Source organism: Eretmochelys imbricata, chromosome 6 (assembly GCF_965152235.1).
Source record: "Eretmochelys imbricata isolate rEreImb1 chromosome 6, rEreImb1.hap1, whole genome shotgun sequence".
Lineage (NCBI taxonomy): Eukaryota > Metazoa > Chordata > Testudines > Cheloniidae > Eretmochelys > Eretmochelys imbricata.
This window is the reverse complement of record NC_135577.1, coordinates 126033586-126049129: the sequence shown is the minus strand read 5'-3', so window position 1 is coordinate 126049129 and position 15544 is coordinate 126033586. Positions and strand designations below refer to the sequence as shown.

The 15544-nt window shown below is 50.5% G+C and overlaps 1 protein-coding gene across 1 annotated transcript in view; it reads right to left on the bottom strand.

Moving 5' to 3' along the window:
* Window positions 1-8668, bottom strand: part of NID2 (nidogen 2) — a 53792-nt gene extending 45124 nt beyond the window's left edge. The window contains exons 1-2 of the mRNA XM_077819633.1: window positions 8465-8668; window positions 7202-7513 (exon numbers count right to left, since the gene is read on the bottom strand). Coding sequence (XP_077675759.1) covers window positions 7202-7513; window positions 8465-8668 — 516 coding nt within the window. The remainder of the gene's footprint in view (window positions 1-7201; window positions 7514-8464) is intronic.
* Between the last annotated feature and the right edge of the window lie 6876 nt (window positions 8669-15544).

Here is a 15544-nt window from a genome sequence, read left to right as displayed (position 1 = left end):
TATATTGATCCAGCATTGCTACATCTTGCGGTTTTATCGCAAGTCTCATTCGGTGTCTATTTTAAAGCTCCTGCTCTTGGAGTCATGTGATTATGTGAGAATCTCAACTTTTTTTTTTTTAAATGCAAGTAAGGTACTAACTCATGCATGCAGAGAAAAGCTTGAAAATGTGACCCCAAAGATTCAAAACCTAGAAGGCAAACAGAAACCTCCTTTTTTTTAAAAAAAAAAGCCTCATGATTTTTAAGTCACTCACGATTTTTTTGAGTTGGAGGGACAGATTTTTGAACACTTGAGTTCAACAAAATTGTTGCTCCTTGAGTGATCGATGCTTGGCATGTCACAAGTAGCTGATATTTTAATTAGTGATTGTACGATTCTTTTCCCTGATGCATATAGCAACTTCCTCCTTCAAAAAGAACATATTTTTCTTCACTCCCATTTGGTACCAGGTTAGGAAGTCCTGAAATGCTGTCACTCCATTTCTCTCTTGCTCTTTCCCACACCGGCCATAAAAACCCTCAGCACAAACCCCACCGGTGACCCTTACTTCCTATGTCAGACCAACATCCTGCAACGGAGATGCACTTGCATGGCCCCAAAACCCACAACTGGGCCAGGCGGCTCCAGCGACAGCAACCCTGCTAAGCAGTGGACTTTTTAAGAAGATGTGTTGAGGGGAGGACTGCACTCCTGTTCGCTGCTTGGCACGGCATGGGATTTTTCTTCCAGTCAATCAGCCAACCTCCAGGAGACCCACTGGGTCCACAGAGGAAGGCGGTGGACGATACTGCTCCACTTGGGAATGGGAGATGCATTGCCAAAGGAAAAGAGGCACTTTGACAGCTTGAAAGGCAACTTGACATTCAGCCAGACTGTTCATCACAAGCATGGAGAGGCAGCAGAAAGGGCTGATAAACAACCTAATAAGAGCCCATGGGAAGAGAGAAAGAGAGTCTATTTGTAAGGTTCTTGAAGCAAAGAGGCCAGGGGCCAGTGCTTTGGAGATTTCTCGGTCCTAAAACAGGCTGTTCCACATCCCATGCTTGACCTGAAGGAGGAGCTGCAGAAAGACATTCATGGGGAAGCAGCACTAGCCTATATGCTGGATGAGGAGAGTAAAGGTCAAAGGAGACCTTGTTTTCTGAAGACACCCTTAACCGTTGCAACCTCTTAATACTATAGTACAAGTAAGTGCAGAATAGTGAAATTCTCTCACCACATGGCAATGCTGGGCCACATTATCTCCACCACAGGATCAGGCTCTTCTATTTGCCTTCTCATCATCATACAAAAACAAGAGGATGGCAGCAAATTTAAAACTTGATTAAAGGAAATATTTTGCATATACAACATGTGGCTGGTTAGCCGGCGGAACTCATTGCCACAAGGTACCAGCGAGGTCCAGGGTTTAGCAGGATGCAAAAAAGGATAGGGCACTTGTATAGACAACTGGATAATGAGAACAGTCAGCGTTACATTACAGTAGAACCTCAAAGATATGAACACCAGAGTTCCGGACTTATTGGTCAACCAGACACCCTCTGGAACAAGAAGTAATCACGCAGCCGCGGAGACAGACAGACAGACACACAAAGCAAATACTTTATTGCCTCTGGGCTTTAGCTTGCTCCGGGCAGGGTCAGAGCTTCTGACCCTCGGGAGCACTGGGCTCAGGATTTTAGACCTGGGGGAGTGCTAGGGCTTGTGGCTTCAGCCCCATGGCTCCGTTCCCAGTTTCAGTCCTGTGGGGGGCACTGGGGCTTGGGGCTTTAGCTATGAGGGGAGCGCTGGTTTCAGCCCCAGCGCTCCCCCTATAGCTAAAGGCCAGGCACCCCTCCCCTCACTCAAACCAAGAGCAGAGCCGTGGAGAGTCCCGAGCCCCGGTGCCCCCCAGGGCAAAAGCCAGGAATGGAGCTGCAGGGCTGAAGCCCTGAGCCCTGGTGCCCCCCGCGAGGCTGAAACTGGGAGAAGAGCTGTGGGGCTGAAGCCCCGAGCTCCTCCCAGATCTAAAGCCCAGAGCTCTGGGGCTCCTCAGAAGCCCTGACCCCGGCCACAGCCCTAACACATACCCCCACCCGTGGCTGCAGCCCCAACCCTCCGTCTCCCTCCCCATAGATGACGGCTGTAATGTCTTGTTCGGAGTTAAGGACATTTCAGAGTTATGGACAACCTCCATTGCCGAGGTGTTCGTAACTCTGCGATTCTACTGTAATATTTTTTTGAAAAGCCGGGTGGGGGGCGGGGAGAGAAATATATGCAGCCTAGATGTAGCCATGATATAAATATCATGTGTATATATAAATAATCATATAAATATTCATGCTTCAGGGTACAAACCAGCTCCTAACTGATAGGGTTGGGAAGAAAATTCCCTACTGCAATTTATTCAATAATTGCCCATCTCTGAAGCATCTGGTACTAGTCACCGTCAGAGACAGGGATGCTGGATTAGATGGAGCACTAGGCTGACCTGGGATGACAACTGCTATGTTCCTATCATGTTGCAACATGATGTTAGCATGTCATCAGCAAGCTGCACGCAGGTAGCTCAGAACAGCAAATCAACGGTATTTTTCAAGAAGTTTTTTCTCTGCAACCCAAAAGAATTCCAGATTTAAAAAACAAAAACAAAACAAAAACTACAGCCAGGCTTTCAGGGCACATGAGAGATGTGCAAATAGCACTATACAAGTCAAGGAGCGGGGCAATGACAACACTAGGAGCTCCCTACCCCCTCAGTAAGGAATCAGACCAGTGAACAGCGTTCATCATGACAGCAATTTCCGCCTTCATGGGCCAGAGCCATGAAATGACTTGGGAATCCAAGTGCTGTGAATCTGAAAGCGTTTCAGTCTATTCATGAGTGTTATCAGTTCGTGTCCCTGAAAAGCATGCATCACTGCAGGAAGTTCTTGAGACCCAATCTAAGTGGTGCCTACTTTCCATATCAACCCACAGTGGAAATTCTGAAAGCTATTCCCCACAGACATTTGTTAACAAGTAGCTTGGAAAACAAACCCCAGAAAAGGAGAATAGGAGCCCAAATCATTAACAAAATGTTTGGAGTGCTTAAAAAATATTTTTTTAAAAATCAAATCACAAATCCTGGGCCAAACCCTACCTGATACACTCACAAGTATCAGTCCCTCTGAGCCAGATTCGGATCTCAGTTACACCATTGTAAATCCAGAGCAACTGTATTGAAGGTACATTTGCAGCTGAACCTTTCAGCAAAGGCCAGTGGGGGATTTCTGCACCACCTCTAGCTAATACCATCACCCGGAGCATTCTAAGCGCCTGCTTGGTTCTCTCTTTGTCTATACTTAAGCCCCTTCATTTTTGGTTTAAACCGATTTTTACAAAAAAAAACCCAACAACCCCAGGTTTTACAAAAAGAATTACTTGTTTCTTTTCTGATTTTCAACCTACTTTTGTATCATTCCAATATATTTTAAAAAAATCAATCGTTTTATTAGGGAAATACATCTCTCTCATGCAATGGATTGTTGTACAATAATACATTTTAGTCTGTGTGTATATGCAAAGCTGTCTGTTGGAATAAGGCTATGTATTAGGCTAGACGATACACACAACAAACAGGCATGCACACAACTCTGAAGTGGGTGCGCATCTGAATGTACTGATGAATATTACGCCCGCCCCGCACACATTTCAAGTTGTTAGCAGATAACGGTTTAAAGATCTGATACACTAACATGGGAAGAAAATGAAAATCTGTCTCAGAATACGTTTCAGAACACAAGGAAGTATTTAAAATTAAAAAAAAACAGGCGAAAAGGATGAAGTTGAGTGTATGCACTGCAAATGATGTGGCCCAATTATTAAATGTAAATATTTATAGGCTAATAGTTCTAAGTCTACAACAGTTAACTGTTTATTCAAATGAAAAGATTCATCGGGGGGGATGAGAGATGTATTGTTTTCTTAAACTCAGAGGTGACACTTTGTTTTCAGTTCTGTTTTAGTTCTGCAGCAAACCACATTGAATTCCACTCATCAAAGCTACTGGAGACTTTTTCCCCCGAGCTGCCATCCACCAAAATAAACCCCGATATTTACCCAGAAAAATTATTAATTGTTTTTTCCACCTGTTTTCGTTGTTGTAGTAATAAACACCGATAAATTCCCAGGAAAATTAAATATAATAAAAACTGAAAACAAAAGGCCCTATCTGTACTGTACTGCAAGGTCTTTGCAGCAGAGACCACCAGAGTCTTTGTATATGTTGAGTGGATGCTGTTAGTAGTCAAATTATAATAGCTCATGACCGTTGATTTCCACCACTGGTGTTTGCAAGAGAGATCGTGAATCCCTTGTGAGGAGTGAGTGACAAGAGTAGCCCAGCTGACTTCAGCACGACTCCTTGGAGTCAGGGTCTCACAATCGGTCCTTAAGGGGTTTGTGAATGGCATTCTAGCCTCACCAAGAGAGATCCAAGCTGTGCTGCCCTCAGCTGTTCAATTGTAATCCCTCTAGATCACGGAGTTTGGGCTGTGACTCCACGTCTGAGCTCTGGCTCAGCTGATGCTCCATGAGATGTTCGAGAGCACGTGAGTGAACAGGTCTTAGGGTATGTCTACCATGGGCACCAATTTCTCCTGGTGCCAGTGGGTGCTCGTGCCCCCTCACCTCTGGCCCCGCCCCAACTCCATCCCCCTTCCCCAAAGTCCCCACCCCGGCCCCGCCTCTTCCCCACCTCCCCCCCTGAGTGGGCCATGTCCTCGCTACTCCCCCCTCCCTCCCATAGCTGTTTCACAGCAGCAAGCACTGGGAGGAGAAGTGGGGAGGGCGCGCTCAGGGGAGGAGACGGAGGCGAGGCGGGGAGCTGCCGGTGGGTGCAGAGCACCCACCAATTTTTCCCTGTGGGTGCTCCAGCCCCGGAGCACCCAGGAAGTCGGACCCTAGGATGTCTACACTGCACAGTTAAGCCAGAGGCACTTTAAGCCCAGGCTAGCCAACCCAGCTGGGGGTATGGGTTAGAGCCTGAACTCCACTTTAACTCAGGTTGAAAGCCAACCATTTTGCAGTAAAGATAAGGGCTAAATCACTCAAGTGCTGATTGTCCTCTGGGGGGGAGTTGTGGGAAGGGCATTGGAGGACTGACAAGTTCTTCAGTAATTGACATAACTTACAGGGAAGGAATCCTAGAGTGTCTCATCACAGACAGCCCTCCTGCGATCTGCCACCCCCCCTCACACACACACACACACGGGTGAGGGTAGAAACACTGGGGACACAGTAATGCAGGTAGTACTTTGTGTAACCCACACACCTCCTGGGTGTGGTGTTCTGTCCCATCTAGTGGCACCGAGACCACTTTGAGAGAGATTAATGAGTCTGCTCTACAGACTTAGCTAAGGGCTATATGGCTTTTAGCTCATGCGGTAGAGTCTCATGCACTAAGCTTCAGAGGTACCAGGTTCAATCCTGCCCACCAACAACCAGGGACTGTCGGTGTTACAAGAAGGGGCTCATCCGGGATTTCAACTGGGAAGTGTCTGAACATGGACTTCCATGTAGGGGAAGTATGTAACCCACACACCTCCTGGGTGTGGTGTTTTGACCACTTTAGTGGTACCGAGACCACTTAGAGAGAGAGAATAATAAGTTTACTCTACAGCCTTAGCTAAGAGCCATGTGGCTTTTGGCTCATGCACTAAGCTTCAGCGGTCCCAGGTTCGATCCCGCCCGACAACGACCGGGGTCTGTCATTCTTACATTTGCAGTAGGCATGCTCACACCTGAGTAAGGCTAACCAGGGTGCTCAGACCCTGGTGCCAGTCACCTGGGATAACTGTGCAGTGTAGACATAACCTTAGTCTGGAAAACTGGTACAGATGCTCAAAAACAGGGACCATTGACGTGGGTAATATTTGCACCATGCATTTCTGGTTAGAAACCTTTTCCCAGCCACATCTCTCTCTGGAATTACACTGTTTCTTCAGATCCCAATGGGATCACAGCAGCTAACATTAACATTGGCAGGTTTCAGAGTAGCAGCCATGTTAGTCTGTATCACCAAAAGTATAGTACATCAGTACACCAAAAGTATATACACCAAAAGGAGGACTTGTGGCACCATAGAGACTAACAAATTTATTTGAGCATAAGCTTTCATGGGCTACCGCCCACTTCATTGGATGCACAGAATGGAACATATAGTAAGAAGATATTTATACAGGTGATTTATAGCAGGTGAACACGCCCCGGATGGTGTGGCTGATGTGATTAGGTCCTAGAGTGGTGTTCCCTGAATATGGGGACAGAGTTGGCATCGGGCTTGGTTGCCAGAATAGTTTCCTGGGTTAGTGTTTTTGCACTCTCACAGATCTTGGGAGACAGGCCAGTCCTCGCTTACAGACAGCCCCTCAACCTGAAGCAAATACTCACCAGCAACCACACACCACACAACAGAACCACTAACCCAGGAATCTATCCTGGCAACAAAGCCCAATGCCAACTCTGTTCACATATCTATTCAGGGAACACCATCATAGGACCTAATCACATCAGCCACACCATCCAGGGTTTGTTCACCTGTACATCTACCGATGTGATATATGCTGGCACATGATGGCAATGCCCCTCTGCCATGTACATTGGCCAAACTGGACAGTCTCTATGGAAAAGAATAAACAGACACAAATCTGACATCAGGAATCATAACATTCAAAAACCAGTAGGAGAACATTTCAACCTCTCTAATCTCTCAGTGACAGACTTAAAGGTGGCAATTTTGCAACAGAAAAGCTTCAAAAACAGACTCCAATGAGAAGCTGCTGAACTTGAATTAATATGAAAACTAGATACCATTAACGTAGGTTTGAACAGAGACTGGGAATGTCTCGGTCATTATACTAACTGAATCTATTTCCCCATGTTAAGTATCCTCACACCTTCGTGTCAACTGTCCGAAATGGGCCATCTTGATTATCACTTCAAAAGTTTCCGCCCCCCGCTGATAATAGCACCTCTTAATTAATTCACCTCTTACAGTTGGTATGGGTACTTCCACCTTTTCATGTTCTCTGTATGTATAAACATCTTCTTACTATATGTTCCATTCTATGCATCCGATGAAGTGGGCTGTAGCCCACGAAAGCTTATGCTCAGATAAATTGGTTAGTCTCTAAGGTGCCACAGGTACTCCTGTTCTTTTTATTAACACTGGCCTTACCTTCTTGGAGGGCTCCGAGTTTCGAGACACTTCCTCATAGGCACCCACGTTCTCCCAGGTGGCGACGAAGGCATGGGTGGGAGCGAAGGCAGCCGCAGCTGCACTAGGAAATCCAGCACGGATAAGGCGAGCGGCCTGGCCCAGCACCTCGGTGGACTCATCCTCCCGGTAATAGATCTTCCCCCTCCCGCCGCTGGTGTCAATATCGGACATGAAGGGGGCGATCGCTGGGAAGTCAGTGGGGAAGTCATCGTCCACATACTGGGTTTCTCTGGGGAAATCCTGGGTGGAGATGATCCCATTGGTTCCTACCTACAAGAGACAGCAAACAACTCTGCTCAAAGCCCTCTCCACCATCTCCTCCACCCACACAGGACTCCTGTCAACAGGCAGCAACAGCTGCAGCGCAGAAAGATCCCATTCAGTGCAACACTCCCACCCTTCCTCTGCATCACCAGTTCCTCCCTCCGAGCCAAGTCCTTCCACCCACCCCATCCAGGGGCTTTCAGTCCAGCCGGGGCCCAGCCACAAGGGACCTCACTTACCCAACATTACGGGGGGGGCAGGGGGGAAGGACTCAGCTTCCTCTCTTTCCTCTCCACCCATGTAAGCTCCATCCCCAGCTGCAGGCTCACTCCAGGCAACCCCCCACGCCAGGGGAAGCAGCTGGGCACAATGTTTTCCAGCACCATTAGCTAGACAGAGGGGTAGGAATAGCTAGGTGAAAGGGGAGCATGTAGGACAATCTAGGGACGCACCAAGTTCTTAGCAACTTCTGAGACCAGGGCTGGACAAACTACGGCCAACGTCCAGCCCATCAGACCCTTTAATCTGGCCCTCAAGCTCCTGCTGGGGAGCGGGGTGGGGGGCTTGCCCTGCTCCATGCGTGCCGTGGCTCCGTGCAGCTACCGGGCAGCAGCAGCGTCTCCCCCCTGTCTGGCTCCTATGTGTAGGGGAAGCCAGGGGGCTCCACACACTGCCCCTGCCCCAAGCGCCGGCTCTGCAGTTCCCATTGGCCAGGATCCACGGCCAATGGGAGGGACGGGGCGGCCCGCCATGCCATTTCCATACCCAGATGTGGCCCTCGGGCCAAAAAGTTTGCCCAGTCCCGGACCAATAACCCCGCTGCGGGCTGTTATTGGCCCTTCAGCTTTAGTTCTAGCCGCCGGGTGGCGGTAGCCTGGGCGTGCCCGGGAGCCCCGGGGCGAGCGGCCGCGGGTTCGAGCCCGGGCCCGGGCGCTCAGCCCCGCGGCGGGCACTCACGTAGAGGTGGCTGAAGCGCGTCTCGTAGAAGAGCAGCGGCTTCCCGAGCGTCACCACGGCCGAGGTCTCGTCGTCCCCGTCCTGCAGCAGCCGATCGCCCCGGGGCGCCCCGAAGGGGAGCAGCTCCCGCCGGGGAAGCGCGACCGCCCAGCCCAGCAGCAGGCAGGGAACGAGCAGCGGCGGCAGCAGCGCGGGGAGCCCCATGCTGGGCCCTGGCGGGGCGGCGGCGGCGGAGGCGGCGGCCCGGGGCTGGCTCCCCTCCCGGGCGGCGGCAGGGGCAGGAATCTCCAGCCCAGGAGCCGCTTCCACCACGTCCGACCTGCGCTCCCGGCGCTGGCCGGGGCGGGGTCTCGGCTCTGCCCCAGCGCCGCCATTGGGCGCCCCGAGCCCGGCCAGCGGCCAATCGCGCCCGGCCCCAGAAACCGGAGCGGCGCCGCGGCTGCTTCTTGTTAAGCCCGGCGGTGCCCTGGGGTCCCCCCCCCCGCCCCGGGCAGGAGCCTAGCGCCCCCCAGCCCCGCGTGTGGGGGACGCGGGGCCCCCGTTTGCCGGGGGCTGGAGAAGCAGAACCCGGCCCCGCTGGTGCGCTGCACACTCCGGATTATAGGGGGGGAAAGGTCGGGGTTACGATCAACCCCTCTGTGTATGAGACCCCCCCCCCAGCTGTGGGGTGGTGGAGGGACTGAATCAGCCCCCTGGGGTGCTAAGGGCTGGACTGCTCACACCCCCGCCAGGGAGGGTGACCAGATGTCCCGACGTTATAGCGACAGTCCCGATATTTGGGGCTTTTTCTTATATAGGCTCCTATTACAACCCTCCACCCTCTGTCCCGATTTTTCACACTTGCTCTCTGGTCACCCTACTGCCACGGCCAGCCATGCACTGAGGGGCTGGTGTGCCAACGTGGCTCTGGTGTGGGGAGCCCTCTGGGCTGGTTTGGCCCCCCTGCGTTGACTGCCAGTGAGGTTCACTTGACTCCATCTCCCCCCAGGGGCAAGGCAATCCGAAGCTGCAAGGCTTGGAGGAAGGCTGGGCAGGTCTCTTGGCCAGCTGACGACAAGGAAACACACACACACGACTGTGAGTCCGTGGAGATTTTACGCTGGCGTTTTGCAAACCTACAGCGTGCAGCTGGTTGCCCTTCCTTAGACCCCGCTCCGGCCCATCCCAACGGGGGTGCAGAAAGCCAGGGAAGCCACATCACTCAATCAAATGTTAGACAGCCGAGAGTTTCACCAGGGATGAGTCCTTCTGGGGGGGCCTCCATTTTTGGGTACCCAAGTTGATCCCCCATAAAGGAGATTTGCCAAAGGAGGAGTGCTCGGCACTCTCCAAGACACAGGCCCCTCTAAGGTGTCTCAACTTGGGCCCCCAAAAATGGAGGCAGCCAGTAGCGCCAGCCGCTTTTGAAAATCTTGGCCTGATTCTTTACCGGGCATGTTGTAAACCTTGATCTTCTCCAGCTAATAATCTGACTATACCTTTCACATTCCCTACTCATGCCCCTTTGGCCTGAAACATTGTATTATCTATGCACAAGCACCTACTAACATCCCTTTGGACCGAGCGGAGCTGGCATCCGGGGGGAGCAAGCGGAGTGGCTGGCGGGGCACAGAGCCAGCAGCTGGCACAGCAGCAAGAGGCTGGTGAGGCGGCCAGTGGTGCAATTGGAGTGGCTGAAGGAGTGACCAAGGTGCCTTCTCCACCCCCTTGCCCCCCCCCAAGGTGAACTCACACTAATGCCCTTCTGAAATCTGGGTCTTCACTGACCAAGGACAACAGCTGTGAGTGGGGTGCGGTAGAGGGAGAAGGGAGGGGCACATTAAAGAAACTTTTGGTTGTTGGACTTAAGAACCCGTGGCAAAAGACACTGCCCAGTGGATGGACTATGGGTTGTGGGTTTTGTATTTCCAATAGCTAACACCGCAATCTTTGTCTGCTGGGCTTTAATTGTTTTAATAGTTCCGTCTTAACAAAGAGACATGCTTATTATCAACCACGTGTGTTCCTTTTGTTTGGTCCTGAAAAGTAGAAACAGATCGGGCTGTCTTTTTTTTCAAAGGTAATAATATGGAATACATTTGTGTACAAAGAAGGTTTTTAACAGCCATGAAAGCATTCAGGAGGGCAGTTATCAAGTCTAACATCCTCCGCCTTCTAAAGCTGTACACTGGGTAGAAACAGGCCGAACACTGTGCTGATTCATCACTGCTGTGTCTGGCCATCACTTGGACTGTCCCCATTCAGCTCGTCGCTTTGAGTGGCCACATAATTGACACTTTCCCACCTGCTGATTTGCAGTGGGTAAAACCCACAAATGATCAGCTCCTTTTTGATGCCATTCTACAAGCATCATTAAATACAGTTTGAGAGGGAGGGGTTGGTTTATTTCATCAATGGGTTATTCCGGATAGTTAGTACCTAATCCCATAGTCGGTTATATTATCCACCACTTGTAAAGCCACACACCTTGGTGGCCACTGGTGTCTTACAAATGCTTAGCTAGCTACTTCCTTAGCAGCCTTCCCCCCACTTTGTCTGTTATCTCAGGCTGCACTGTGACTCCATATCTGCATAGCTCCCAGCAGGGCCCCATTGCCATACCATGCAAGGGCATAAATTAACACCTCCTCACACCTTTCCCCTAGAGAGATTAAGCGACTTGCCCAAGATAAAACAGGAAGAGGATTGAACCCAGCTCTCCTGAGTCCCACTCCAGTGCTGTAACCTCAAGCCCCATGGTTCTTAACGCCGCAGCCTGCAGTAAGGGGCAGTGTGCCCCACTGGGAACTTCTGGAATGGGAACGGGCCCGGAGTTAGGGGCAGGCAACCTAGGCGACCACCTGGGGTGCCGGGTTTGGGGGGCGCCGCACTCGGGGTGCTGTATTAAAGTAATAAGGTATTCAAAAGCTTAACAAATGGAAGGGGGAGGTGCCAAAGATGCTCCTCGCCTGGGGCACTATTTGGTCTAGGGCGGGCCCTGCATAGGAGCATGGCTGGTGTGCCATTTTCAAGCAGGGTGCAGCGTACATTCCCCCCCCAGCGCAGAGATGGGCACGGCCCTCGCCCCCTTTGGAGAGCTAGCAGCACTGGGCTGGAGTACACTCAGAGGAACACAAGGACGGAGACTATGCCTGGAATGAAAAGGGAGGTCGGGTGCAAAAATGCCTTCCCCCTTCTTCCCCACCCCAAACACACACGCTATGCACCCAGACATGACCAGACACAATCAAGTCTTTATACTGCATGCTACTCTGGGCAGGGACCTCAGTTTGTACCCGCCTGCAAAGTGCCGTCTGCACCGATGAGGCCTGATAGTCAACAATATTTACCCACACACCCTGGACCCACGGAGGGAAAACTACAGCTAGACTCAACACCGGAGAGCATGTGAGAGTTTGTGGGGCTGCAGCATGGACAGGAAATCCCCACAGCCCTTGGAGAGTTGATTAGAAATTGCACCAGGGGAAGCTAAGAAAATAAACAGGAAATGCTAATTTCTCCTGGGACGTTTTGAAGACAAAAACGGATTCCAAGTGATGTTGTCATTGTGCTTCTATTTGAGGTCGTCATGTTACGGCGTAAGGACCATGCGGAGAACAGGCTGGTTTGGGTTATGTTTTGATTCTACAAGGATCAGAACAGGAGCAAAGGATTTTTTGTAATAGTGTGGGGGGGGGGGCCACCAGGCCCCGCCCCTGCCCCTCTTCCCCCGAGGCCCTGCCCCCCCGGGCAAGCTGGAAGCTGGAGCCGGGTCCCCACAGCTGCCTGGGCTTCCTTGCCCACCCTTACTTGAGCCAGGCTCCTGCTTCCAGCCTGGTCGGGATGAGGGGGCAGGGCCTCAGGGAAGAGGAGGGGCAGAGGGCCAGGCCCATGGCGAAAAGGCCTGTCCACTTTCAGAAGCGGAAGGGTCATGGCCCCTTCCCCCCGTTCCAGCACCCTTGAATCAGAACAGAAACAACGTTGAGTTCTTAAACCTAACCTCAAAGCCTAATCATCTTCATCTGTCTGCCTTAGGGTATGCACTGGGTGCCCATTAATTGTTGTTATTAATTTGTATTACTACAGGAGCCCTACTCATGGACCAGGAGCCCATTGTGCTAGGCGCTGTACAAATGCTGAACAAAAGACAGTCCCTGCCCCCAAGAGCTTCCAATCTAGGTAGAAGACGAGAGCTACAAATGGATTCAGACAAAAGGGAGAGCACGAGGAAACAGCGAGATGAAATCGGTCGGCCTGATCGGCTGCGGTCTCAGCACACTGGCAGTCTAACCGCTGTTGCAGCACAGCAAAGGAGCATTTGGAGCAGGGATTTGAAGGGAAATATGGAGGTAGCTTTGTGTCCGTTTACGGGGAGCTCCTCCAAAGCAGGAGGGCCAGCATAGGAGAAAGCAGGAAGGTGTCTGTTTGAAAACATAGCAAGTTTTTCAGTGCCTCCTAAATTAACAGATCGGCAGCACGAGGTTGCTAGTGTATTTCATGTAGTCTCCTCCCCTCATCTGCTTCCCTGGTTAGAGGAAGCTCTGCCTGGGGTTGATTTCTTTGAAGGGGAGGGCTGTGGTTACTGCTTTAAATGTTCTTCTGGTCTTGGTGGAAAAGCTTTGCTCAAAGAGGAAGGGCTTGCTGTTAAGTGTTTGGACTCTGGCATGGAGTTAGTTTCACTGGTACTATTTGTGTCCACATTTGGTCTCGGTTTTGTATGGATGTGGATTTAAATGCCACCACATGGTGCTCACTTTTGAGGTCAAGACATAGAGACAGTGAACACAGCCATCCTGCTTCACGTTCACAGGGATTTTTTAAAAACGTTTGCAGGGATATAAACCCTCTGGCTTCAAGTCATAACCCAAGCGCTGGGAGTAGGAAGAAACAGGAGATCTCAAAGCACTCTACAAAGGAGAGATGGGGAAACTGAGGCAGAGGGAGGTTAAAGTGACCTGCCAAAGGGCACCTAGCGGGCCAGGGGCAAAGAAAAGAACAGAGCCCAGATCTTATGAGTCCCAGTCCAGCGTGTTACCCACTAAGGGAACACTATGCTCCTAAAACAGCTGGACTGAATTTATGGATGGGAAAGCAAAAATTAGTTCAATACTTCTGTGCTCAGTAAAGCTGAGCTTGATCCAGTATTAAACCCAGAGGGTGAACTCCTAGTCCCACTGAGATGAGTGGGAGTTTTGCCTTTAGTGGGACCAGGATTCCCCCCCAACACAGGCATTCAGCCTGACACGATACCTGCAGTAGCTCTTATCAACGCTTTGACAGAGTGCAGGCAACTGTTGCTTCTGTTAACCCGGCAAATATTGGACACGCACAACATTCAGCCCCGGGTCGGTTCGCAATCTGTGCTGATGTCATCCGGGAAGGAAAGGGAATGTTTGTCTGAAGCATGTCAATTCGAAGAGGGCTTAGCAGACGTCCCTGCGGTGACATACCGTGAGAGCTTCGCACTCTCATGCACGGCTCTAACTTCGCTGGTAAGGAGCAAGGCCGGGAGCATTTTTTAAAGGGGGAAAAGCATTAAGATGCTTAAACAGCAGGAGACCGCACCACATGGCAGAGGCGCTCAGGAGGGGAGAGAGGAAATGTACGAGACGGATGGGGGGTATTTCCTCCCTTTCCCCTCTTCATATTACTAATCTTTTGGCTTTTGAGCGAATCTCTTACAGCTGCTCGATCTTGCGTCTTGGCCAAGGACCCTTTGTTCGTCCGATCTGCACCCACATATGTCTTCGCACACAAAGTCCGCAGCTTTGGGAGTAATAGATGCTGTCACCTCCAGGCCTGAGCAGCACAGAACCGCTGCAGGATTCCTTTGCCAGCAAGTGAAGCACACATGGGCCCGTTTCCTCACCCTTAGAGCTAAGGGTGAAATCCTGGCTCCACTGAACTCTGTGCGAGTTTGGCCACTGAAGCCAGGATTTCACTCTAGATTTTCAACATGGTGCCCAGCCCCCAGATACGTATAGATGGCCCTTGTGTGCACACGGACACGGATGATGTAGCTGAACGACTTCCCCAATGTGTCTTTCTCTCTATTTCACCTCGTCAGATACATAGGCCCTGATTCAGAAAAGCATGCCAATCCGGGAGAGCATTACGCACACGCTTACGTTCCACTGGCTAAAATAACACCCAGTGGTTTAGCACATTCTTAAGTGCTTTCCCCTGAAGCAGGGCCTTAGTTGTATGCTCTGGGGCACGGTCTGTTTTTTGTTGTGTGTACAGGGCCTGGCACAATAGACCCTGATCCCTAAGTCAGGACCCCTGGGTGGTACCACAGTATAAATAGTAAATAATGTGCAACCAAGACCGGATGACAACTAGCTGAGTCAGACTCACTCTTGTTAAGGCAGAGGTCATGCTTGGAGCTGTGGGGAGCAACTGGAATCAAAAGCAGAGATGCTTTATTCTACCACATTTCTAGGGAAGACGTCCACTATTTGTTTGCCAGGTTCATGCCCCAGGGGCGGGGGGAGGTTGGGTGGATTTCTAGAGTGATGGTGTTTTTGTGATGTGCACAACAGACCCATTCCTTGGATAAATGCTTTGGGCCAGAGCAATAATTTTCTCTGTGTTGTACAGTCCCAACTGGCTGAGACGTTTGGCAGTCATAAAATAACAGAATACGACCAACAACTCCTTTCATGTTGGGTAGATCACTAAATAGCTATCAAATGACAACAACTTGGAGTCATGATTGATATCAGAGAGCCTACATTTAGTCCATTTGGCCTACTTCATAGCACTGAACTTTTCTTGTGGCGAATTTGGCTACCACTCCAAATCCAGAACTCCACAATATCTTCTACAAAATAGGGCAGCAGCTGCTGATTTATCTTTAGTAATGATTGCAGCTGATTGCGTCCCTTTTTTTTTTTTAAGTGAATGTTTTTGCCTTCTTTTTGTTGTTGTTCTTTTCAGCGAGAAGTCGATGATTGTCTACTACAAAGATACATGCTAAGCAAAGCCACAGGTCTGCAGGATTTATAGCTTGTCTGAGTCAACATTCACAGGAGAAATCTATTTTCTTCACTCTTGTCCAACTAGTCCTTCCTCAGCATTCCCAAAAGCTGGCAGTACCCA